The sequence below is a fragment of the Salvelinus fontinalis genome, chromosome 23 (assembly GCF_029448725.1).
Source record: "Salvelinus fontinalis isolate EN_2023a chromosome 23, ASM2944872v1, whole genome shotgun sequence".
Taxonomy (NCBI): Eukaryota; Metazoa; Chordata; class Actinopteri; order Salmoniformes; family Salmonidae; genus Salvelinus; species Salvelinus fontinalis.
This window is the reverse complement of record NC_074687.1, coordinates 42,796,233-42,823,092: the sequence shown is the minus strand read 5'-3', so window position 1 is coordinate 42,823,092 and position 26,860 is coordinate 42,796,233. Positions and strand designations below refer to the sequence as shown.

At 40.9% G+C, this 26,860-nt stretch overlaps 1 protein-coding gene across 1 annotated transcript in view; it reads left to right on the top strand.

Annotated features, from left to right (window-relative positions):
* The first annotated feature begins 4,446 nt into the window (after positions 1–4,446).
* hibch (3-hydroxyisobutyryl-CoA hydrolase) overlaps positions 4,447–26,860 on the top strand; it is a 54,511-nt gene continuing 32,097 nt past the window's right edge. The window contains exons 1-6 of the mRNA XM_055878982.1: positions 4,447–4,584; positions 10,067–10,109; positions 10,381–10,512; positions 11,535–11,619; positions 11,767–11,847; positions 12,069–12,121. Of these exons, the coding sequence (XP_055734957.1) occupies positions 4,553–4,584; positions 10,067–10,109; positions 10,381–10,512; positions 11,535–11,619; positions 11,767–11,847; positions 12,069–12,121 (426 nt within the window). The 5' untranslated portion in view covers positions 4,447–4,552. The remainder of the gene's footprint in view (positions 4,585–10,066; positions 10,110–10,380; positions 10,513–11,534; positions 11,620–11,766; positions 11,848–12,068; positions 12,122–26,860) is intronic.

Below are 26,860 nucleotides of genomic sequence, written 5' to 3'. Positions count from 1 at the left end.
TTTTTGACTAAACACTCCAAAAAGCAAGTTCTGCAGGCTCTAGTTTTGTCTCATCTTGATTTTTGTCCAGTCGTATGATCGAGTGCTGCAAGGAAAGACCTAGTTAAGCTGCAGCTGGCCCAGAACAGAGCAGCATGTCTTGCTCTTCATTGTAATCAGAGGGCTGATATAATTACTATGCATTCTGTACTGGTCTCTCTTGGCTATGAGTTGAGGCGAGACCGACTGCATCACTTCTTCTTTTTTATAAGAAACAATGTGTTGAAAATCTCAAATTGTTTGCATAATTAACTTACACACAGCTCTGACACACACACTTACTCCACTTAACATGCCACCATGGGTCTTTCACAGTCCCCAAATCCAAAACAAATTCAAGAAAGCCTACGGTATTATATAGAGCCATTATTGCATGGAACTCTGTTCCATCTCATATTTCTCAAATAAACAGCAAACCTGGTTTAAAAAAAGCAGCACCTCATGGCACAACGCCTCTCCCCTATTTGACCTAGATAGTTTGTGTGTATGTATTGATATGTAGGCTACATGTGCCTAAAAAAGAATGTATGTAGGTTTGTCCTTGAGCTGTTCTTGTCTATTAATGTTCTGTATTATGTCATGTTTTGTGTGGACCCCAGGAAAAGTAGCTGCTGCTTTTACAACAGCTAATGGGGATCCTAATAAAATACCAAACAACCCCAAAATGGATCATATGAACTATTTCATTTCAAATTAATTCTTTGTCAAATGAAAGATCAATAAATATTGGCCGTTTTTTAAATTAGTTAATCAAATTGCATAAAATAGAAATGACTGCCCCTCACATTCTTGTTCTGAAGCAATTTCAGCGTTGCTTTGGTTGTATGCTTGGGGTGTTTGTCCGGTTGTAACGTAAATCTTCACCCCAGTGTAATGTTGTTTGCACTATGAAGCAGGTTCTCATCAAGGCTTTGCCTGTATTTGGCTCCATTCATTGTTCCCTCTTTCCTTACCAGTCTCCCAGTCCCTGCTGCTGAAAAACATCCTCCATAGCATGATGCTGCCACCACCATTCACCTGTACTTATGTCAGTTGTCACGTCTGCTCCCGCTCCCCGTCGTTGGCGCTCGAGGTCACCAGACTGCTCATCATTACGCACACCTGTGCCCATCGTTACGCGCACCAGTGGTTTATCAGACCTGGACTCCATCACGTCATTGATTGCCTCCACTATATCTGTCACTTCCTCAGTTTCATTTCCGTGTCTGCATTGATGTTGTTTTTTTAGCTTTTGTCCAGATGCTGTTCTTGTTAAGTTTCATGTCAATTTACTTGCTGTACTTGCTTCCCTTCTCCCAGCGTCTGTAGTTACGAAATCGTTACATCAGTACAGGTGCATCAAAGCTGGGACCAAAAGACTGAAAAACATCTCAAGGCCATCACTAGCCGGCTACCACCCAATTACTAAACCCTGCACCTTAAGGCTGCTGCCCCATATTAAAGTAACAAGAAAATCCCATGTATGTTTACATACTGCTTTACTCATTTCATATGTATATACTGTATTATATTCTACTGTATTTTAGTCAATGCCACTCCTAATATTTATATATTTCTTAATTCCTTTCTTTTAGATTTGTGTGAATTGTTAGATACTACTGTACTGTTGGAGATACGAACACAACTATTTCGCTAGACCTGCAATAAAGTCTGCTAAATGTGTTTGTGACCACTCAAATTTTGATTTGAACATTTGATTTGATTTAGGGATGGTGTTCGACGGATGATGAGCTGTGACTGGTTTTCTCCAGACATGGTGCTTTGCATTCAAGCCAAAGTGTTATATTTTTGTCACATCAGACCACATCCTTTTTTTGCTTTGTGATCTGTCTTTCACATGCCTTGTTGCAAACTCCATGTGCTGTCATGTGCCTTTTTCTCAGGAGTGGCTTCTGCCTAGCCGCTCTCCCGTAAAGCCCAGATTAGTGAAGTGCTGTAGAGACTGTTGTCCTTCTGGTAGGTTCTCCCATCTCAGCCAAGGAACTCTGTAGTTCTGTCAGAGTGGCAATTGGTTTCTTGGTCACATCTTTGACCAAGGTCCTCCTTGCCCCGTTGCTCAGTTTGGTCGGACGGCCAACTCTAGGCACAGTCTGGGTAGATCAATATTTTTTTTTTTACATTTCCCAATGGAGAGCACCGTGCTCTTGGAAACTTTCAACACTCTAGAAATTGTTTCATACCCTTCCCCAGATACATGCCTTTTCACTGTGTCATTATAGATTGTGTTTAGATGGGTGAGAAAAAAAAAGAATCCATATTGAATTCAGGCTGTATCACAAGAAAATATGGGATCGGTCAACGGGTATGAGTACTTTGATGGCACAGTAAATTAGAAGGATTTCTCTGGGAAGCCAAGCAGACAACGCTTCCTGGAACTACGCTACTTCTAAATGCTAAGCCTCATTTTGAAATTTCAATTTGAAAATACTATGTTTTAAAACAGATCTGTTAAGACCTGATTCATGTAGTTTAACATGTATCACATTGAGTACTTTTGTTTACAAAGTGTTACCGGACTTTAAAAAAGTATTATTGGCCCAAGGAAAACACAGGCAAAGAGTGAATTTAAAATATTGTGTTCATTCAAATTGTCTCATACAATGTATTCTGAAAGTATTCTGACCCCTTGACTATTTTCTTAGTCTTATTCTAAAATTGATTAAATTGTTTTTTTCCCTCATCTACACACAATACCCCATAAATGACAAAGCAAGAACATGTTTATAGAATTGTTTGCTAATTTAATAAAAATATCACATTTACATAAGTATTCAGACCTTTACTCTGTACTTTGTTGAACCACCTTTGGCAGCGAATACAGCATCAAGTCTTCTTGGGTTGGACGCTACAATCTCGGCACACCTGTATTTGGGAAGTTTCTCCCATTTCTCCCTGCAGATCCTCTCAAGCTCTGTCAGGTTGGATGGGGGAGCGATGCTGCACAGCTATTTTCAGGTCTCTCCAGAGATGTTCGATCAGGTACATGTCAGGGCTCTGTCTGCGCCACTCAAGGACATTCAGAGACTTGTCCCGAAACCACCCCTGCGTTGTCTTGGCTGTGTGCTTAGGGTCGTTGTCCTGTTGGAAGGTGAACCTTCGCCCCGGTCTGAGGTCCTGAGCAGGTTTTCATAAAGGACTAGTCTCCCAGTCCCTTCTGCTGAAAAACATCCTCTGGTGCCAGGTTTCCTCCAGACGTGACGCTTGCCATTCAGGCCAAAAAGTTCAATCTTGGTGTCATTAGACCAGAGAATATTGTTTATCATGGTCTGAGAGTCTTTAAGTGCATTTTGGCAAACTCCAAACAGGCTGTCATATGCCTTTTACTGAGGAGTGGCTTCCATCTGGCCACTCAACCATAAAAGCCTTATTGGTGGAGTGCTGCAGAGATGGGAGAACCTTCCAGAAGAACAACCATCTCCACAGAGGAACTCTAGAGCACTGTCATAGTGACCATTGGGTTCTTGGTCACCTCCCTGACAATGGCCCTTTTCCCCAAATTGCTCAGTTTGGCGGGGTGGCCAGCTCTAGGAAGAGTCTTTGTGTTTCCAAACTTCTTCCTTTAAGAATGATGGAGGCCACTGTGTTCTTGGGGACCTTCAATGCTGCAGAAAGGTTCTGGTACCCTTCCCCAGATCTGTGCCTCAACACAATCCTGTCTCGGCGCTCTACGGACAATCCCTTTGACCTCATGGCTTGGTTTTTGCTCTGACATGCACTGTCAACTCTGGGACCTTAGATAAACAGGTGTGTGCCTTTCCAAATCATGTCCAATCAATTGAATTGACCACAGGTGGACTCCAATCAAGTTGTAGAAACATCTCAAGGATGATCGATGGAGATTGCTGAGGATTTTTAAAATCCATTTTTGAATAACGAAATGTAACAAAATGTGGAAAAAGTCAAGGGGTCTGAGTACTTTCCGAAGGCATTGTATGTGCTCTACAAAACCATGTCCCTCCTTGCTCATATGATTTTTTTTCTATCATAGTAATGTCAGCGAATAGTGAATATTGTCTGATTAAAATATTGTATCTGGTTTGTTTTATGTAGAATAATTAAATGATTCCCATAGGAGAACATCTCATTTATTGTTTTATGCCAAAATTATTAAAATAGCTGTCCAATTATGTCTTTGATATTTCAGTTATTGTGGGCCTGGGGGGATGCTAATTTGTTTATGAGTATTTGTTTATCCAAGCCGGTTTATAATTTGAACCATGCCTAGTTTCCTCGAAGTCAAGCATGCCTAAACAGTGATTTGTAGTAACCTAAAATCCAATTTGGTGCGTGTATGTATATATTGTCCCAGTAGATGGCAGTGTAGTCAAACTCAACTTTTAAACGCATCGAGCGTTTATTTGATGGTGCATACGCCCCCAATGACGCTTACAAAAATAACCAATCAGGAATAGCCTGTTGTCTGCTATCCAGGAAGAACTGTTCGTAAACTTGAACCATTTCTTGAAGCAAGCTGTGTGCTTTTCAAGCTAACCAGAGAAGGAAAAACTACACAATGTCAATAACTATTTTGAATTCAACGCACAGGTAGGCCTACGCCTGCAAAGGTTGATTGAAATCTATGCTTAGTCGATGAGGACTCCGTGCATGTAGCTAGAGGTTAACGTTAGCTGGCTAGCTTTGTGAGGGGTTTTCGGAAGATACTGACAATACCGTTACGCTTGTTAACACTGAGCTGCACTGGGGTCTGAACGCAATCATGGTTACATTGAGACACCATGTAACAATTATGTGTATAAACCCTGGATGACTGACAGGGGGCTCTGTATTGAAGCTACCACACAGCCAACTTGGTACTCCTCCTCAATTGTAAAAAAATATTTTTGGAAGCCATAGAAATGCATTTAATTTCTACATTCATTTTCTATTATATACCTTAATGCATACAATTAAATTATGTAATTTAAATATATATATATATATTGTTAGGTTTACATAATAATTTATATTTTTATATACAATTGTTTTATTTATTTATATATATATATAAAACATTTCCTTAAAGTATCTATTTTTTTAAGTACAAATGTTATGGCCCCACTGCAACAGAAAATACTTAAATACATGTATTTTTGTCCCTGAAACATTTAATTGAAATGCTGTAGAATACCATTTATTCTAATGGAGGACTGTTTCTATTTGGGAGTGCCAATATGGTCGACCGGTGGCTTCAACGCCTCTCAATGGCCAATACATAGCATCCGCAATCCAGGGTTTAGATGCATCATTGCCGTGGAGCCAGCGTGAGATGTAACAATGATTGCGTTCCGACCCCAGTGTAGCTCGGTGTAAACAAACATAACATGGGGCAGCGCACAATTGGCCCAGCGTTGTCCGGGTTAGGGGAGGGTTTGGCCGACAGGGATGTCCCATCGCACACTAGCGACACCTGTGACGGGCCGGGCGCAGTGCAAGCTGACACGGTCGCCAGGTGTACGGTGTTTCCTCCGACCCATTGGTGCGGCTGGCTTCCGGGTTAAGTGGGCATTGTGTCAAGAAGCACTGCGGTTGGGTTGTGTTTCGGAGGACGCACGGCTCTCGACCTTCGCCTCTCCCGAGTCCGTACGGGAGTTGCAGCGACGAGACAAGATTGTAATGCCAATTGGATACCATGAAATTGGGGAGCAAAGGGGCTACTTAGACAGACATTGTTTTTTTTTTTTTTGAGTAGACTGTGTTGTGTTGCTGCCCAATAGTGCTTCAACTCTCCATGCATGATTACAGTAGCTAATATCTTGACATTGCATTCGTCAACTCATTAAGCCTTGTTCACATTGGAGTGACTCAAATTACATTTTTTGCTTATCTGATTTGAATCTGTTATTTTTCCTGCTGTGTTAACAGCCAAAAAGCACGTGGAATCATATTTCAAGCCACATTTCAAACCACCTTCATAGGTTTGAAATCCGATATAAATCTGATTCCTGGCCGTGCGAAAATCTGATTTTATTTAGCTCACAAGTGGTTTTTAGACTGTTATTTGGCATATCTTGTTACTTGCTAGCTACTCTGACAGTTTTGAAAAAAACATGTGGTAGCTAACTAGCTTAATTGTTTACAGACACGTTAGTGAATGGGCTAAACTGCTACCTAGCTAGCTAATTGACTGTTGTGGCTTGCCAAAAAATGACTTGTTTTGAAAGTTCAATAATCTTATCCTTTGAGACTTTAAAAGTGGTCTTACACTATAATTTTTAACATTCAAAGCAACTTGGAAATGTTCATGGGAGGCATTGTTGTCACCTTGGCTTGCTACATAACTTGTGAGTGATAGGAAGCATGAGCACCACCACCAATCAGCATACACCACTGCACGCAACAACTGCCGTTGTTACTATGACAACTAGCGTAGACATGCCAGCAAACGACTGCTGTCTGAACACACACACACATCCTATTTGGTCAAAAGTAACTTGCTGTTTGGACCAATAATGTATATCTGCTGACTGCGGTTACTACATGCTACACCTACTATGCTGCGCACACTACCATTGAGGCTGCTGTCGCTCTCTGGCTCATACTCCAGCAAAGTCGGTGGCGGAAATGCACCAACTTTGGATGCCAACCAGGACTCGACATTAAGGCTGGTCCGGAGCAAGTAAAAAAAAATTGTCGGACAACTAGAAACTAGATTTCAGTTGTCCGAATGGACAAGTAAAAATAAAAAGTATGAATCACAATATAAAACAATTACTCTGATCAGGCAGCTGTGCTGCCGCAGGGCAGTACATGGTTGACATTCTGAGTAAATTGCCTATATTCCTATTTGCTATAACCTATTTCAATAAATATTTAATATTTACACAAAGCAAGAGAACAAAGACAGAGCTAAGAGTCTCACCAAAGCAGCGCAAAATATCCGGTCAGAATTGTTATTTTTTTCTTCTCCCTCTCGAATGTTGGATGATCTGGGCCAATAGCCAAAGTCTATTTTTATAGCAGACGCTCCGGTGTCTTATTTTTGTAAAAGCCCAAATGTTCTATTTTCTCTCAATTTGAAAATGAATATGACTTGGCCTATTAAGAAACTCTTTCAGTTTAATTGCATGCTAGATTTCTCCTGCCATGCTGTTTCATGATCAAACAATGAATTAATCAAACGGAGTCCTAGTTCTATCTCAAAGTTTTAAGTGCTTTTTTAATAACCCCAAAACTTGGGAGGCCTAAGGTAATAACAAGAGATAAAAAAAAAACTATAGCAAGATAGAAAAATCGAATGAGAAAAAACAAACAAACTTAAAACAGAAATTATGCATGCGTGGCCAGAAAATAAATCCGTCCTTGTTATTGCAAACCAAACGACCAAAAGCCTAATCCTACTAACTGAAATATCATTAAAGCATTAAGAGAAATGAAAGTTATGAAGAGGAATTTCCAAACTATACTAATAATGTTTAATGACCTAAAGTTGAAGCTTTTGAAGGGAATAATTAGTCGAAGTATATGCTATTCTCATTCACATATTTATTTTGAATTACAAATATTTTAGGCCACAAGAAGTGAAATTGAGCAAACAGTGCCAAGATGGAAAAATCAAATGAGGAGTCAAAAGAACTTAGGTTACAGCTGAGGAATGCTTATGAAAGAAATGCATAGTTAGGATAGGCCAATTTCCATATTATTTTAGCAATGTGCAACCTACCTACAACGCATATAGTAGCCTAGGCCTAATATGAGAGGAGGATGAGGGAAAAATGTGAATCAGTTTATAATTATCCAGCTCTGAGGACAGCAGAGTTGCTCTGCAGCCCATGATGATTTACAGCCCATCACAAGATGCACAGACAGCGAGGCTCTTTTGACTATGTCACTGGCTCCATCTGCGTGCTTCTGCACACACAGGTAGCCAGATAGGCATAGCTGCGGGAAATAGGGGTGCTGAGGGCAGCACCCTCTGAAAAATCCGAATATTAAAAAAAAAAAATTAATAAAAAAGTTATATATTTTTTTTCTTACAAGTACTGCATTGGGGCTTTACTAGTCCTGTATTAGTGACCAATATTGCCGTCTGTAGTGTGAAAAAAATGAAAAATAATCTGCCCCCTTCTTTATTTTGGATGGCTGCTTACATCGTCTATGGCTGGGTTGTAAAACTCATTCCATAGAGGGCCTAGTGTCTGCTGGGTTTTCTGTTTCCCTTTCAATTAAGACCTAGACAACCAGGTGAGGGGAGTTCCTTACTAATTAGTGACCTTAATTCATCAAGTACAAGGGAGGAGCGAAAACCCGCAAATACTTAGCCCTCTGTGGAACAAGTTTGACAAGTGGACTATGGGTCTGTAGGCGGTCATTGTAAAACCTGTTAGATAAACCCAATGTACAGTGATCCCTCGCCACTTCGCGGTTCACTTATCGCGGATTCGCTATTTCGCGGATTTTCATAAAGCATTTTTTTTTTTTTTTTGGTGCATTGTGCTCTGCATTCTGATTCGCTAAAAACTCACTCCCGCTTCTTGTATCAAAACATGCTACGAATTGGACACGAGAGATGAGGAGGAAGGACTAACGCTTGGTCGCTTAGCAACCATGGTGCGAATGGCCACTGAACTTAAGCGAGTAGCTGAGGAATGGGACCCTTTGATGAGCCGTTCATTACAGTTCTCCAACGTAATCGATGGTGGCATGTCGGTGTACAAGGATCTTTTTGCAAAGAAGAAAAAAGAGCGACAACAGCTGCCTATCACTATGTTCTTCTCCCGAACAAACACACCTGCACCGCGGGCTTCAGAAGAAGAGAACACTGCAGAGCGCAGTCAGGATGCAGCGGCCCAGTCTGAAGAGCAGTGAAACGGCCTACACGTGAGTCACTGTATTTGTATACATGTAATAGTTGCTAATTGTAAAAAAAAAAAAAGTTTTCTATTTCGCGGATTTCACTTATCGCGGGTCATTTTCGGAACGTAACCCCCGCGATAAACGAGGGATTACTGTATATGTAAGGGGCTTAATACAGTTGTATTCCAGCCACTAGGGGGTACTCTGGTGAAGCCCATGGGAAATATAGTTTAAGTGAATTGGGAAGAGTAAGAATGAAAACTAAAGAAAGTCTAAATGGCTGTTACCTGTGCTGACATGATTAAAAGTGAAGTAAATCGTACTTTTCGCGTTGTAGTTTATATGATAAGCTCATTGGAAGGTTAACATATAGGTTATTCCACATTTCCATGTGACCTTTGTATAATGTACGTTTAAACGGAACATACAACCCAAAAATGTTGCCTTCGTTCTATTGATTTCAATATGTAAAGATATGAGTGATTAACACACAAGTGTTGCGTTACTCTTACCGCGTCGGCGACCCACCTCAATCAAAATGCAACACGTCAAAGTGTGGCTGGTTGTCTTCTACAAGTTGTCCACTGCCAGTGATATAAAATTCCCAGATTCCGTGTGGTTTTTGAGCTGTGCTAGTTTTAACAGGATGTCCATCGTGATTTTCCGCCTTCTCTCTATTGATTTCAATGTGAAATTGATATGAGTAATTGACAAAACAGCGCTGCGTTTCCCTTTCTGTTTTGGCGACGCCCGTATCAAAATCGAACACTCTGAAATATAGCTGACTGTCTTCTGCCGGTTGTCCTCTCACCTGTGAGAAGAGAAAACATCTCCTGTTTCCATGTTTTTTTTTGTTGTTGTGTTAGTTTCAACAGCGTTTTACAACCAGATTTCCACCTAATCAATTCGTGATTCATTGCCACTTGTCAAAACAATAGGGCTTTTGGTGCTTGTACAGTTTTATAAGGTGCTTTAAAAAAAATACAAGTAATGATGGCTGCATTCTACCTTCAACATAACTTTCCAATGGGATTGTACTTAATCAGGTAAAAACTGCTGAATGAGTCCAAAAAACGTGTTGCAATTGATTTATTTTGACGATGTACCAGAAATCACCAAAATCAGGTTTGCACTGCCTAATAAGAGGTCAGTATGTCCAAGTTTAGTGTTCATAGGGTTTAATCACGTTTAATCTCTTGTCACCATTTTCACATCTTTCTTGTATTGTCTTTAGATTTAGGTCCCTCTGCAGATTGCAAAGAATTCGAGGGCAAATGGTAAGCACTTAAAATTCTTCTGTAAGACAGTTAGCTAGCTATGCAGCTATATGTGTGGTAATACTCCCTCCACAGAAGTGAAGGGGAGAGAGATGGACACACACGTTAAGCTATAGCTACGGTAGGTAACAGCACCACTTTATTGTATAGAATAGAAATCCTCTTCCTTTGGTTCAGGAGTTTAAGTCAAACCTGTCATGCTCGTCCTACTGCTATACCTACATGTTTGCTCGTGTTACATTGCCTTTTTTCTCTGTGTGTTTGTTGGCAGATGACGAGCCAGGCGGGAGCCGAGATACTGGTGGAGAAAGTGGGGAATGCTGGGGTGATCACCCTGAACCGCCCCAAAGCCCTGAACGCCCTAAACATGAACATGATACGACTCATGTACCCCCAGCTCAAGGTGAGCGATAGTTAGTTAACACTGACTAGGCTACCTGTCACTGGGACAGGGGGCAAGGACAGGCAAACATATCAGTCCTGCTGCAAACAACAGCAGCGATCTGTAGGAGTAGTTCATTAAATGTGGCAAATTGTTAAATGTGGCTTACTGTTAAGGCCTCTAGCCACAGAAGGTAAATGGGAGAGTTAAGGTTGCATTCGGCAAATTCAAATCTTTCAAAACCCTGTTTTTAACCCTTTACACTTGTGGGAATTGGCCTATATGGATAAGGATACATTGAAGAGTGTCTTACAGAAGTAATATGAAAAGCATATGCATAACCATGGTAGCAATTGAAAGGGAACAGTCTGGAGATAATGTGAAAATTATTAGGCCAACGGTGAGTACACAACAGTTCAGAAGACTGAATCCAAACATTACACTGTTGATTTTATGTGCATTTTACATTTACTGTACTTTTCGCTGCATTTGTTGATAACGAAATCTGAAAACACTCTGGATACATTCAGTAACATGATAAGACTATTCCTGAAAAATGTGGGGTAGGTGATCCTCAATGTTTCATCTTTGAAAATAAATAGTCATCTGAATTTACAGCGTTTTCCTCACTTAGGAAACAAAAAAATTGCAAAAGTTGCCCAATTCCCGGAAGGGATGGGTGCTCAAGGTCAGATCGTCTGTCAGTCAAAACCCAGAGCTTTGACGTCATGTATAGCATGTTACTGTACCGCCGCTACGTTCCAAATTAATTTAGGTGTTTTTCAGTACCCAAATCTGCCAATTCTAACCCGTATACGGGTATGAGTGTAAAGGGCTAATGGCAATGGAAAGTGGAACTTGGAAGTGGTTCAATGTCTAAACACAAATACATAGCTTGAATGCGATCAGGGTTACATGGGCATTGCAATGGGCAATGTAATATCTTGTAATGTACCACGTGTAAACTTGGATAGCAGTCAGAATTGACTTGATCCACATAATGTACTCAAACTGTTTTGAATCTACTGCACGTTCCATTGTAGAAATGGGAGACGGACAAGGAGACTGATCTTGTTATTGTCAAAGGAGCCGGTGGGAAAGCCTTCTGTGCTGGTGGAGACATCAGAGGTAAATAAGACTGTCGAGAGTACACACGCGCACACGCATACTCACACAGTATCTTGATTTGTACTGAATATGTCGTCATCTTCGTTTTCAAAAGTGTCTTATCTCTGTGCTTTACTGAGTGCATTTTGTGATCACATTTCCTTCTAGCTGTGACTGAAGCAGGGAAGATAGGAGATGCCCTTGCTAAGAACTTCTTCCGTGAAGAATACATCCTGAACAATACTATTGGTATGTGTCCCAATCTCGCCTCTTCCAAGATTCTGCTAGAGGGGAAACATTTTAGAACAAACAATATGCCTGTGTATTACAAAACGTTTGATTTTCATTATGAATCTACAAGGACAGACCATTCTCTGATGATACCAGTTATGTTTAGTATCTTGGGAGCACCTGTTCCCTCCTTTGGCTATCTGTTCTGTTTTGACTTATATTTTATTTGATCTTTTAAGGAACATATCAGAAACCATATGTGGCCCTTATTGATGGGATAACAATGGGAGGGGTGAGTATCTTAAAAAAATTAAAAAATGTTGGTTACAATTTTTGACCCAGATCACCAAGCATACAGATAGATGACATTGTATGTTATTGCTGTTGTCGTGTCTTTGGCTATGCCGGATTAAGACATGCTATTCTATAAAATCCTTTCTCTGTAATTAATATTACCTGATTGAGCTAATCATGTAAATGTAATTAACTAGAAAGTCGGGGTACCACAAAATAATATTTATAGAGCAGTTATCTTCCGAATAAACTCTTAACTTCTCTCAGCTACGGATCCCTTTTATGGGATCACTTTCCTAAACAACCGCTAGAATTGCAGGGCGCCAAATGCAAAAATATTACAAAATTATTTATAATCATGCAATCACAAGTGAAATATACCAAAACACAGCTTAGCTTGTTGTTAATCCACCTATCGTGTCAGACTTTGAAAATATATTTTACAGCGAAAGAAATCCACGCTTTTGTGAGTGTAGCTTTCAATGCTACAACAGCTAGCCCCAAATTAGCATGGTCACGAAAGTCAGAAAAGCAATGAAATTAATCGTTTACCTTTGATAATCTTCGGATGTTTCCACTCACGAGACTCCCAGTTACACAACAAATGTTATTTTTGTTCGATAAATATTACTTTTATCATAAAAAAACGCGATTTGGGTTGTGCATTATGTTGAGAACCAAAGCCGTATTCCGTTCGACAAATTCCAAAAAGTATCCGTAATGGTCGTAGAAACATGTCAAATGTTTTTTATAATCAACCCTCAGGTTGTTTTTAACAAACATAAGTGATAATATTTCACCCGATAATATTTCATAACCTATTCATTAAGAGACAAAAGGAAAATGGTGAGCCCCTCTGTCGCGCGCAGGAAATATTCCTTGACTACTTTTGAAAAATGTTGCTAATTTTTCAAAATAAAAGCCTGAAACGATGTCTAAAGCCTGGTCACAGCCTGAGGAAGCCATTGGAATTGGTTGATACCCCTTTAAATGGAGGTTAGACGGGCCAGGAAACACAGTTTTAAAAAAACATATCACTTCCGGGTTACATTTTCTCAGGGTTTCGCTTGCAGAATAAGTATTGTTATACTCACAGACAATATTTTGACAGTTCTGGAAACTTTGGAGTGTTTTCTATCCTAATCTGTAAATTATATGCATATTCTACGATCTGGGCCAGAGAAAATGTCCGTTTACGTTGGGCACGTTATTTAAAAAAGAATACAAAAATTCTGACCCCTAGCGCTAAGAAGTTAAAGACCTAGTAATATTTTACATCAAAAGCAGTCAATATTAATCGTCACCTTATTTCAGTCTCATATTTGTATATCAGTTGTAAATTCTTGGTTATCTTCACGAACCCTGGCTAACAAGTTGAATCAGCAATACAAAATTGGATTTAATTATTTATTTACTAAATACCTAACTAATCACACAGATTTACATATACACAGAATGAATCATACCTTGATTACAAATTATGTCATAAAGGAAAATGTCCCTAGCGGACGGAACAGATATGACAGCTGGTTACACAAAGAAAAGGGGGCTGGGTTTGAGTGAAAGAGCGGGAAGACTGAAGAACAAAGGGAGAAGCAATGTCTCTATCGGGCCGTAGGCAGCTACTCTATCGTAAATACAGAATCTTATGCATTCTAAATTACCGCCCATTTGGAAAAGGAAAATGCAATAAATATTTACTCTAAGCTGCGCTTCAATAGGTTGGTGGTAGATGGAAGGCCGTGTTGCCCAACAGAGTCCTTTGTTCTTTGAAGAGTGTCTCTGGTGGTGAACTGGAAAGGTTGTAGTGTTGTCGTTGTGTGGTAGACGGGATACTCTGTCCGTCCTTTCCTAGCCCAGGTTTACAGCGGCCGCTGCTAACTCAACGGCTAGGAGGTATCACTTCTGTAGTGAATAAGAGTTCAAAGTTCATACCATTAGCAACCAAAACTCACGCTGAGGTTGGCTTCGTTCTGTAGTTATTATCTGAATCCTTCTGACATCGGACCGTAGTCCTAATGTACCCGGAACAGGAGGTTACATTTTCGTCAAGGGCTTATATAGTGGAGGGAGAAGGGTGTGTTTCATAGTATATTTTTTTATTTATTTATTTCACCTTTATTTAACCAGGTAGCCAAATTGAGAACACGTTCTCATTTACAATTGCGACCTGGCCAAGATAAAGCAAAGCAGTTCGACACATACAACAACACATAGTTACACATGGAGTAAAACAAACATACAGTCAATAATACAGTGAAAAATAAGTCTATATACAATATGAGCAAGTGAGGTGAGATAAGGGAGGTGAAGGCAAACAAAATATATATATAAATAAATAAAAATATAAAAAGGCCATGGTGGCGAAGTAAATACAATATAGCAAGTAAAAAAAAAACACTGGAATGGTTGGTTTGCAGTGGAAGAAGGTGCAAAGTAGAGATAGAAATAATGGTGTGCAAAGGAGCAAAATAAATAAATACAGTAGGTAAGGAGGTAGTTGTTTGGGCTAAATTATAGATGGGCTATGTACAGGTGCAGTAATCTATGAGCTGCTCTGAAAGCTGGTGCTTAAAGCTAGTGAGGGAGATAAGTGTTTCCAGTTTCAGAGATTTTTGTAGTTCGTTCCAGTCATTGGCAGCAGAGAACTGGAAGGAGAGGCGGCCAAAGGAAGAATTGGTTTTGGGGGTGACCAGAGAGATATACCTGCTGGAGCGCGTGCTACGGGTGGGCGTTGCTATGGTGACCAGCGAGCTGAGATAAGGGGGGACTTTACCTAGCAGGGTCTTGTAAATGACCTGGAGCCAGTGGGTTTGGCGACGAGTGTGAAGCGAGGGCCAGCCAATGAGAGCGTACAGGTCGCAGTGGTGGGTAGTATATGGAGCTTTGGTGACAAAACGGATGGCACTGTGATAGACTGCATCCAATTTATTGAGTAGGGTTTTGGAGGCTATTTTGTAAATGACATCACCGAAGTCGAGGATTGGTAGGATGGTCAGTTTTACAAGGGTATGTTTGGCAGCATGAGTGAAGGATGCTTTGTTGCGGAATAGGAAGCCGATTCTAGATTTAACTTTGGATTGGAGATGCTTGATGTGAGTCTGGAAGGAGAGTTTACAGTCTAACCAGACACCTAGGTATTTGTAGTTGTCCACATATTCTAAGTCAGAGCCGTCCAGAGTAGTGATGTTGGACAGGCGGGCAGGTGCAGGCAGCGATCGGTTGAAGAGCATGCATTTAGTTTTACTTGTATTTAAGAGCAATTGGAGGCCACGGAAGGAGAGTTGTATGGCATTGAAGCTCGCCTGGAGGGTTGTTAACACAGTGTCAAAAGAAGGGCCAGAAGTATACAGAATAGTGTCGTCTGTGTAGAGGTGGATCAGAGACTCACCAGCAGCAAGAGCGACATCATTGATGTATACAGAGAAGAGAGTCGGTCCAAGAATTGAACCCTGTGGCACCCCCATAGAGACTGCCAGAGGTCCGGACAACAGACCCTCCGATTTGACACACTGAACTCGATCAGAGAAGTAGTTGGTGAACCAGGCGAGGCAATCATTAGAGAAACCAAGGCTGTCGAGTCTGCCGATGAGGATGTGGTGATTGACAGAGTCAAAAGCCTTGGCCAGGTCAATGAATATGGCTGCACAGTACTGTTTCCTATCGATAGCGGTTAAGATATCGTTTATGACCTTGAGCGTGGCTGAGGTGCACCCATGACCAGCTCTGAAACCAGATTGCATAGCGGAGAAGGTGTGGTGGGATTCGAGATGGTCGGTAATCTGTTTGTTGACTTGGCTTTCGAAGACCTTAGAAAGGCAGGGTAGGATAGATATAGGTCTGTAGCAGTTTGGGTCTAGAGTGTCTCCCCCTTTGAAGAGGGGGATAACCGCAGCTGCTTTCCAATCTTTGGGAATCTCAGACGACACGAAAGAGAGGTTGAAAAGGCTGGTAATAGGGGTGGCAACAATTTCAGCAGATAGTTTTACAAAGAAAGGGTCCAGATTATCTAGCCCGGCTGATTTCTAAGGGTCCAGATTTTGCAGCTCTTTCAGAACATCAGCTGACTGTATTTGGGAGAAAGAGAAGTGGGGAAGGCTTGGGCGAGTAGCAGAGGGGAGGGCAGTGCTGTTGACCGGGGTAGGGGTAGCCAGGTGGAAAGCATGGCCAGCCGTAGAAAAATGCTTATTGAAATTCTCAATTATAGTGGATTTGTCGGTGGTGACAGTATTTCCTATCTTCAGTGCAGTTGGAAGCTGGGAGGAGGTGTTTTTATTCTCCAAGGACTTTACAGTGTCCCAGAACTTTTTTGAGTTTGTGTTGCAGGAAGCAAATTTCTGCTTGAAAAAGCTAGCCTTGGCTTTTCTAACTGCCTGTGTATACTGGTTTCTAGCTTCCCTGAAAAGTTGCATATCACGGGGGCTGTTCGATGCTAATGCAGAACGCCATAGGATGTTTTTCTGTTGGTTAAGGGCAGTCAGGTCAGGAGAGAACCAAGGGCTATATCTGTTCCTGGTTCTAAATTTCTTGAATGGGGCATGCTTATTCAAGATGGTGAGGAAGGCATTTAAAAAAAATATCCAGGCATCCTCTACTGACGGGATGAGATCAATATCCTTCCAGGATACCTCGGCCAGGTCGATTAGAAAGGCCTGCTCGCTGAAGTGTTTCAGGGAGCGTTTGACAGTGATGAGTGGAGGTCGTTTGATCGCTGACCCATTACGGATACAGGCAATGAGGCAGTGATCGCTGAGATCTTGGTTGAAAACAGCAGAGGTGTATTTGGAGGGCAAGTTGGTTAGGATGATGTCTATGAGGGTACCCGTGTTTACGGAATTGGGGTGATATCTGGTAGGTTCATTGATAATTTGTGTGAGATTGAGGGCATCAAGCTTAGATTGTAGGATGGCTGGGGTGTTAAGCATGTTCCAATTTAGGTCGCCTAGCAGCACAAGCTCTGAAGATAGATGGGGGGCAATCAGTTCACATATGGTGTCCAGAGCACAGCTGGGGGCAGAGGGTGGTCTATAGCAGGCGGCAACAGTGAGAGATTTGTTTTTAGAGAGGTGGATTTTTAAAAGTAGGAGTTCAAATTGTTTCGGAACAGACCTGGATAGTAAAACAGAACTCTGCAGGCAATCCTTGCAGTAGATTGCAACACCGCCCCCTTTGGCCGTTCTATCTTGTCTGAAAATCTTGTAGTTAGGGATGAAAATGTCAGAATTTTTGGTGGTCTTCCTAAGCCAGGATTCAGACACGGCTAAAACATCTGGGTTGGCAGAGTGTGCTAAAGCAGTGAACAAAACAAACTTAGGGAGGAGGCTTCTAATGTTAACATGCATGAAACCAAGGCTACTACGGTTACAGAAGTCAACAAAAGAGAGCGCCTGGGGAATAGGAGTGGAGCTAGGCACTGCAGGGCCTGGATTCACCTCTACATCACCAGAGGAACAGAGGAGGAGTAGGATAAGGGTACGGCTAAAAGCTATGAGAATTGGTCGTTTAGAACGTTTAGAACAGAGAGTAAAAGGAAGTTTCTGGGGGCGATAAAATAGCTTCAAGGAATAATGTACAGACAAAGGTATGGTAGGATTTGAATACAGTGGAGGTAAACCTAGGTAATGAGTGATGATGAGAGAGATATTGTCTCTAGAAACATCATTGAAACCAGGTGATGTCATCGCATATGTGGGTGGTGGAACTGAGAGGTTGGATATATAGTGAGCAGGGCTAGAGGCTCTACAGTGAAATAAGCCAATAAACACTAACCAGAACAGCAATGGACAAGGCATATTTACATTAAGGAGAGGCATGCTTAATCGAGTGATCATAAGGGTCCAGTGAGTAGAGGTTGGTTGGGGTCACGGCGATCCAGACAGCTGGCCGGGTAGCTGGCTATCGGTAGCAAGATAACATAGGATGAAGGTCTGGTTTTTTATTTATTTATTTATTTTTATTATTATTATTATAATATTTTTTTTTTCACCTCATTCGTTTCCGTCGGTAGATTAGTGGGGTTCCGTGTGGTAGAGGGGATCGATCCAATTGGCAAAATAGATATAGTGACCCAAGAAAAAAAAAAAAAAAAAAAATTGTCCGGTATATTTATTTAGATAGCAGCCGATAAGACAGCTAATAATTAGCAGATGGGTATTCAGAAACGTCGCAATGGAAAAGCCTGTTGAAACCACCTCGGACAAAGACGGTCGGCAGACCAGTCGTGATGGATCGGCGGGGCTCCGTGTCGGCAATAAAGGGTCCAGTCCAATTGGCAAAGGAGGTATTGTAGCCCAAGAATTCGCAGGTAGACCTCTTCGGCTAGCCGGCAGATGGGCCTAGATCGAGGCTAGCTCAAGGCTAACTGGTGCTTGTTTCGGGACAGAGGTATTAGCCAGTAGTAGCCACTTGGTTGCAGCTAGCTAGCGACGATGATCCGGTGTAATTGTCCAGAGCTTGCGTCAGGAATCCGGTGATGTGGTAGAGAAAAAGCAGTCCTATATTCTCTGGGTTGATATCGCGCCTGTAGACTGGCATGTATTGGCCCGAGCTGAAGCTGGCTGGTGTCCGAGTTAAGGCTGAAGACCGCAGCAGTGGCTAACTGACTACTAGCTAGTAGCTAGTTATCTGGCTAGCTTCTGATTGGGGTTACGGTTCTAAAGTATAAAAAAAATAGCAGATCCGTACCGCATTGGGTGAGGCGGGTTGCGGGAATGTATATTCAGTTCCAAGATGGAAAGTGAAATTAAAATGTATACGAAATGTATACAAAAAATACGAGGACTATTTACGCGGGACAAGACGGGACAAGACAAACACACGTCCGACTTCTACGCCATCTTGGAAGCTGGGATAGTTTATAACCCATGTCTCTTCACAGGGGCGGGCCACTGATTGAGCAGAGCCCTAACCTTATGAAAACCCAAATCTCTCATTTGGAAGCTAAAATTACATTTAATCTTTTCACAAATAATTTTATTTTTATACATTTGAATTGCACAATAATTCCATGTGAATCTGATAACTATAACGTGTAGACTTTCCCAGATACAGTTTAGGTCGTCCTGTCATCAGTCATAATGTCTCAGATGACAACCGAACTGACATCATATTCATTAAGTACCAACGCATATTTTCAACTGGTTCTATTACCGAAATATGGTTCCTTTCCCTCCACTTGTTTGATGTTCCCAGACTCTCTATGTTTAACAAAGGCTATTCAAGAGTCCCTCTGTAGAGTCAAGAGAGAGGGAAGGGAGAAAGGTATTTATAGGGGGGGTCATAAAACTTAACCACAGGCCAACGTCATGACACTGTGGTGCATGTTTTCACCACAAGATGGCGACACGAGGGCATGATTAACATGATTTCTTGGGATCAGAGGGGCAGGGATGTATTGTGGTCCTGGTGGTCATCCTGTTACAGCAGCTTGTCTCTGTAATCTCTTTTGGAGGGAAAAAATGATGGAACAAAATAAAAACATAGGGGTAGGAGGGGAGGGCCTCTCAACCCAAACGTGGTTTGGCAAAACCCAACAAAATGGCAAATGGGTAACCGGTTGGTTCCCAAACTAGAATTGGTATTTGAATATGCTGTCATTTCGTGAATATCATGTCCCTTTTATCTGTGCAGAAATAAAGTGAGAATGCTAAGCCTTTGAGCCATCGCCAGTGACCCAGTTTCAGGTTTATTTGAAATGACAATGTACCACAAACAAGGACAGATTTTTCCTTTGGTGGAAAAAACTTGTACTGTGCATGCGTTAGACTACCGTCCACAGCAGTATTAAATTGCTTTAATTTGCTAAGTTATGGGACTGAGGTGGAAGAAATAGTGATGGATTTTTGTTGTTTTGATTCAGCGGCCCTCAATCTGTCAAGGGAGTAGTCGTGTATTTCACAAGTGCTTGTATTTCATTCACTTCAAATGTACTCTCAGGTTTGATCATAGCTAAACCGTATACAGCTCATTTACATGAAGCCCTCTAGAGCAGGGATCATAAACTAGATTCAGCCGCGGGACGATTTTCTTTTTAGCACACAATTACAAATCAGACAGCAAATTGACCGCAAGAAGACCAAACCAATATAATATTTGACTAAAACATAATAATTTCAAACCTTGCTTACGTTTGTATATTATCACATACGTCTCTCTATTATGCGTGGGAATAATTTAGAACCGATTTTCAAAATTATATCACTTTGAGCTGGTTTGCTGGTGTTTGTACAGTATTTTATTTCCCCCCCAAAATAATAGATTTTGTATACATTTGTATACTGTATACATTGTATAAATTTTTTTGTATAATTTTTTTTTTGCTCAGAACTTGGGAGGCCAAATGAAGTCACCCACGGGCGCCAGTTGCTCTAGAGTATAATATGTCCCTATAAATTTACATCACCCTTGTGTGTTTGCAAACATTGCTGCACGAGGGCGACGTGAGCCATATTGGTTGCAGAACATGGGGGAGTTCTCATAGACGGGCAACAAAAAAGCCTCTCTTTACATGTAGCTTATGAGTGCATTTCACACTACTTTGGGATTATAATTGAATATTAAGGCTCATATGAATGTTGTACTTAATATAAGCTTTGTGTCATCATCGCAAATGAACTGCATTGTACTTTAAGTTCAACCAGTAAAATGGCTCTTTGGCTAGCTTTGCTACAGCCTAGGTCAATGAGCGTCAGCATTCTAGCTAACTGCTGCTGCATCCAAAATAGGTATTTTGCAATGATCACAACCAAATATAATCTTAGCGACTGTTCAAGCAGTAAGCGTATGAGAAGTAATACCTACGTAAATCTAGGCTATGTTGAATGGGCACAGATAGCGATGGGGGTCTTTCAGCATCCAAAAATTGAGAGCATCAGTGCCTGAGGTCAGTGTGTCTGGACTAAAAAGGGGCCTATGGGCGAAGATTAATCTTTCATTGCGAGTGGTAATACACCGACCACCCTGCAGGTGTCAGTCATATGCTTTACATCCTGTAGTCCTGACCAGCTCCTTTTATTGTGAATTGATACCTAGCTGGGCTCTCATTGGTTAGGATGAGAAGTGGCGTAAACCAGAGCATGTTGCTGCCACTTGTTTTTTTTTCTTTCATCCTCCTGTTAGACTGCTTGGAATGGGAATGAATACCTTGTTGTCCTGCAGTTTGCTAGAGGAGGAGAGACACTAGCTAGAATTACACAGATGGTAGTCGTATCCTGAGTTGATGCCGAAGGCAGTCAATACAGACATGAAAGCATACCGTTATCGGTCTTTCTTAATATTAGAGTACACGCCACCCCCTCTTTTTTTAATATGAGTTAATATGAGTAGATCGTTTTGGAATATAGGACTGTAGAATGTCTCACTTATACGTACCTTGTTGTTAACAACACATTTCGATCCACACAGCTCCTTGTGAAGTCACGTCTGTAATTCTACAGTAGTACTGCATTATTTTGCCCAGCCTGTCACTAGAAGTGATGTATGATGGATGAGACACTGTGACAATAGTCCCACCCGGCTGTCAGACTGTCAGCTGTGTGTCGCTTCCTCTTCCTCCCTGGCCCCTGCCCATCCTCTGTGTCCTGCATGTTCACGGCTGCCCACCAAGGTCTCTGAGCACAGACGAGATGCGTGTGTCCATCGGGTTCAATGGCGTCGTGTGTTTGTTCTCGGTATCCCTCTGGCAGGGTGGAGTCACAGAAAGCTGTGAGAAATCTCTCTCACACACACACACAGATATGTCAATGTTCTTGTGGAATATGAAAGGGTTGGACTCATTCAGATAACTCTTTTTGTGCAGGGTCAGACTTAAAACAAATCAAACTATTTGTTACATGCGCCGAATACATGTGTAGACCTTACCGTGAAATGCTTAGTCACAAGCCCTTAACCAACAGTGCAGTTCAAGAAAGAGTTTAGAAAATATTTACCACATAAACATAAAGTAAAAAATTATAAAAAGTGACACAATAAAATGACAATAACGAGGCTATATACAGGGGGTACTGGTACCAAGTCAATGTCGTGGGTAAGGTTAGTCAAGGTCATTTGTACATGTAGGTAGTGGTGAAGTGACTATGCATAGATAAACAGCGAGTAGCATCAGTGTAAAAAACAAATGGAGGGCAGTGGTCAATGCAAATAATCCGGTGGCCATTTTGATGAATTGTTCAGCAGTCTAATGGCTTGGGAGGTAGAAGCTGTTGAGCCTTTTGGTCCTAGACTTGGTGCTCCGGTACCGCTTGCCGTGAGGTAGCAGAGAGAACAGTCTGACTTACTCACCAGTAAGGGGCGCTCCTTGGAATCTCCTGTGGATTGAGAAGTCCTCTAAAGTATGTTTTACCCTCAACATCTTTATCACTATTGTTTATACTTTAGGGCTTTACTTTTGTTCTCTGCATATTTCCATGGGGGTGAAGGTGTGGATGTCTAGCGATAGACGACTAGGAAAAGGCATAAATTCAGTGGTTGGATGGTGTAAAGCAGTAGTTTAATGGAGGTTTTTAGCCCTGTCCGATCAGAACCATCTGTCCTGAATGAGGGCTTGATTTATTGCCCTTTCAGATTTTTAAGGGTGTTCCCACATCCCGGTCTAACGCAGCAAACCTGTTGGCCTAATCAAACACAACAGAGTTACTGGGCTAGGCTATACTGACACAATTTATTATCACTGTTACCCGATGACACTCCATCCTCACACCTCTTTTCACTAAACATTGCCTGCCTATCACAAAACACACTTTCAAATAGTGTTTTCACAATTTTACCCAATCCCTGCATTTGGAAGACAGTATCGTTCTTACATTGTAGAGCGATTCCTCACTTTTCCACAAAATGCAATCCATTGAATGGTCCTTTTGGAGGAAGGATTGTTGACATACATTTGTATCTAAAAGCATAATTGAAAAATAATTAATAAAAGTTAGTATATTTGTGACATTTTGGCCTTACCCAGGCCTCCTTTAAGACGGATTTGTAGCACTCATCTGTAAGTGCTACGAATTAGAAATTGGTGTTGTATGAAGCTTTACTGCTTGCTCTTCAATATGAGTAGTATTTTTTTCCCTTTGTTTTATGTTAATTTCTGAATATAGAAAAATAAAAACATGAATATTGGAAAAACAGACTGTTTTGACAAATTATTCTATATATTATTGAACATAATATACTCTACGGGCGTATCAAAGTTCCAGAGTGTTAGTTTTAAAGTTATGGCCCATTGTATACATAAAAATTGGAATAGTAAGCAGCCCACCTTTATACTTGGATCACTGCAAATTCTGCAAATCACCAGCAGAGGGTGAACATTTTTTTAATATATTTTCACATTCACTCTGTTGGCAATGCTTACAAATTGGATCATAACTGTAAAAGTAGCAGAAATCCCACTCTAGAACTTTGATATGCCCGTACAGTATTTTATGTTCAACAATATATTGAAACATTAGCCAAATCCAAAATGTAATTTTTTTCAATGTTTATGAATCAATGTAAAAAAAAAAAAAAAAAAAAAAAAGGTTAATGGAAACAAAACACTACTCATATTACAGAGCAAGCGGAAAAGCTTCATGTGACACCAATGTCTGCTTTGTAGCACTAACAGATGAAACATTATGGAGTCTTAAAGCTGCAATATTATTTTGGGGCTCCCGAGTGGCGCAAGGCACTGCATCTCAGTGCTGTAGGCAGCACTACAGACCCTGGTTTGATTCCAGGCTGTATCACAACCGGCGATGATTGGGAGTCCGCACAAGTGGGCGGCGCACAATTGGCCCAACATCGTCCTGGTTTAGGGTTTGGCCGGGGTAGGCCGTCATTGTAAATAAGAATTTGTTCTTGCCTGGTTAAATAAAAACATAAAAAATATATAACTTTTTGGGTGAGCTGACCAAATTGACATATAAATGGACTTATAGACTTCTCATTGAAAGCAAGTTTAAGAACATGTAGATCTGTTCTGTGTGCGCTATTTCTATGCTTCCGGTTCTTATGTTTCGTTTTTGCGTCTTTTACTTGTTTTGTACACCAGCTGAAAATACATGTTTTTGAAAATATTTCTCAGTGGTTTAGATGGTATAATGATTCTCTACACTATACTTGCTTGTTTTGACACTTAAACTGGAATTAGGCGAACTATTAGAATTTTTGCAACCGGGAAATGACGGAGCGATTTCTGTATATTGCACCTTTTAAAGAAGGCCTGGGTAACACCAACTTCACAGCTTGAATTTAAAAGGGGGAAATTGAGGTATTTTGTCACTGGCCTACACACAATACCCCATAATGTGAGTGGAATTATGTTTTTAGAATTGTTTACAAATCAATAAAAAATGCAAAGCTGAAATGTCTTGAGTCAATAAGTATTCAACCCCTTTGTTATGGCAAGCCTAAATAAGTTCAGGAGTAAAAATGTGCAAGTTGCACTCTGTGTGCAATAATAGTGTTTAACATGATTGTTGAGTCACTACCTCATCTCTGTACCCCACACAAACAATTATATGAAAGGTCCTTCAGTTGAGCATTGAATTTCAAGCATGGATTCAACCACAAAGACCAGGAGGTTTTCCAATGCCTCGCAAAGAAGGGCACCTATTGGTATATTTTTTTTTATTTTTTTTAAGCAGACATTAAGATCCCATTGAGTATGGTGAAGTTATTAAGTACACTTTGGGTGGTGTATCAATACACCCAGTCACTACAAATTTACAGGGGTCCTTCCTAACTCAGTTGCTGGAGAGGAAGAAAACCGCTCAGGGATTTCACCATGAAGCCAGAAAGTAAGTTTAATGGCTGTGATGGGGGGGAAAAACTGAGGATGCATAAACAACATTGTAGGCCTACTCCACAATACTAACCTAATTGACAGAGTGAAAAGAAGGACGCCTGTACATAATACAATTATTCCAAAACATGTATCCTGTTTGCAACAGGGCACTAAAGTGATACTGCAAAAAAATGTTGCAAAGTAATTAACCCTTTGTATTCAGGACAAAAAGTTATGTTTGGGGTAAATCCAACACAACACATTACAGAGTACCACTCTGCATATTTTCAAGCATATTGGTGCCTGCATCATGTTAAGGGTATGCATGCTTGCAATCGTTAAGGCCTGGGGAGCTTTTCAGGATGAAAAGAAACGGAATGGAGCTAAGCACAGGTAAAATTATACAGGCAAATATTGTACAATCCAGGTGTGCAAAGCTCTTACAGACTTACCCAGAAAGACTAACGTATTGACTGGTGGGTTTGAATATTAATGAATATTCAAATTATTAATGTAATTTTCAATAAATTTGCAAGAACTTCTAAAAACATGTTTTCACAGTCATGATGGGGTATTGTGTATATACATGGGTGAGGGAAAAAATGGTGTGAATCCATTTTGAATTCAGGCTGTTACAATTTTGGGGGGAATAAGTCAAGGGGTATGAATACTTTAATACTTTCTGAAGGCACTGAATGCCAACTTTGATCAATTATTTCTCAATTATGCTTTTACATACAAATGTCAAATACATGTCCACAATCCATCTCCAAAGTCATGGTCGTCTTCTGTCCTGGTTTTGTGAGGAATCACTCTGTAGGTGTATTCTTATTGTTACATTTCATGCCCTTAACCCTTGCTTTTACCCCTTGTTTGATGTGCTTGCCTTCAATGTTCACCCAGCAATATCTACATAGGTTTTTTTCTCATTTGGATTTGTTCAACTCCTGTGGCCTCTCTCGCCTACTTTTCAAAGGTTATCGAGAAGAGGCAGAGAGGGACGTGGACGGAAAAATGCGCTTGAAATGAGTATGAAATTAGATTCTCCTTCTCCACTCGCTTGTCATCAGGCAAATTACATTTACAGGGGCGTATCCCAAAAATAAATTGAGTTTGTTGTTCAAGACACTTTATAGATAAAATGATAAGTAGCATTTTTTAAAAAAAAACGTGGTTTTCTTCTCGGACAAAACAAAATCTGATTCAAAGGGGGTGTGTGGCAGATTTCAAAACTCTTCTGCAAAGGACTCCGGTAGGATACACATTACTACCCTTGACAAAAGGTGGCTGTCGAGGAGAGGAGGACGCACTTCCATTTACATTTACATCTCCTCAACCACCTATCTGTTTCCGGGTCACAGAGGAGAGAGGGGCTGGAGGACAGACTATTGGCCAAATGAAAAGGCCATATAGGCAAAACAGTAGAGGAAGCAAACCATTTAAATGGGATTGAGCCTTTGTTGCAGCAACATGCATTGTCTTCTGTTGATGATGATAATGTACTGATGTAGTGTCAGGTTGATTCTCTACTGCATGTGACAACTGATCTTAGCTGACGCTCGGTATTGGATCGATAAAGCGTGATATTTTTGGCTTTGAACTGCTTGTTTTACTAAGTCTGCATGATTTTTCAGCAGTTCTCTGGACATTTGTTCGTTCAAATTTTTATTAGGATGTGGAGGGGTTGCTGGTGGCTGCCAGACGTTGTAGTCTATCAAATCAGGCATCATAGACCGTGTTCTTCCCAAACCACCAGATGCTTTTTCTGGAACGGTTCGCATCTGGATGTTTGATTAATCTGTTAGTGAGGTCAAAAACAGTTCCCAATCCGGTGTCATAGTCATTAGGGCACGCAACGGAAAATGTACAGTTGAAGTCGGAAGTTTACATACACTTATGTTGTAGTCATTAAAACTCGTTTTTCAACCACTCCACAAATTTCTTGTTAACAAACTATAGTTTTGGCAAGTCGGTTAG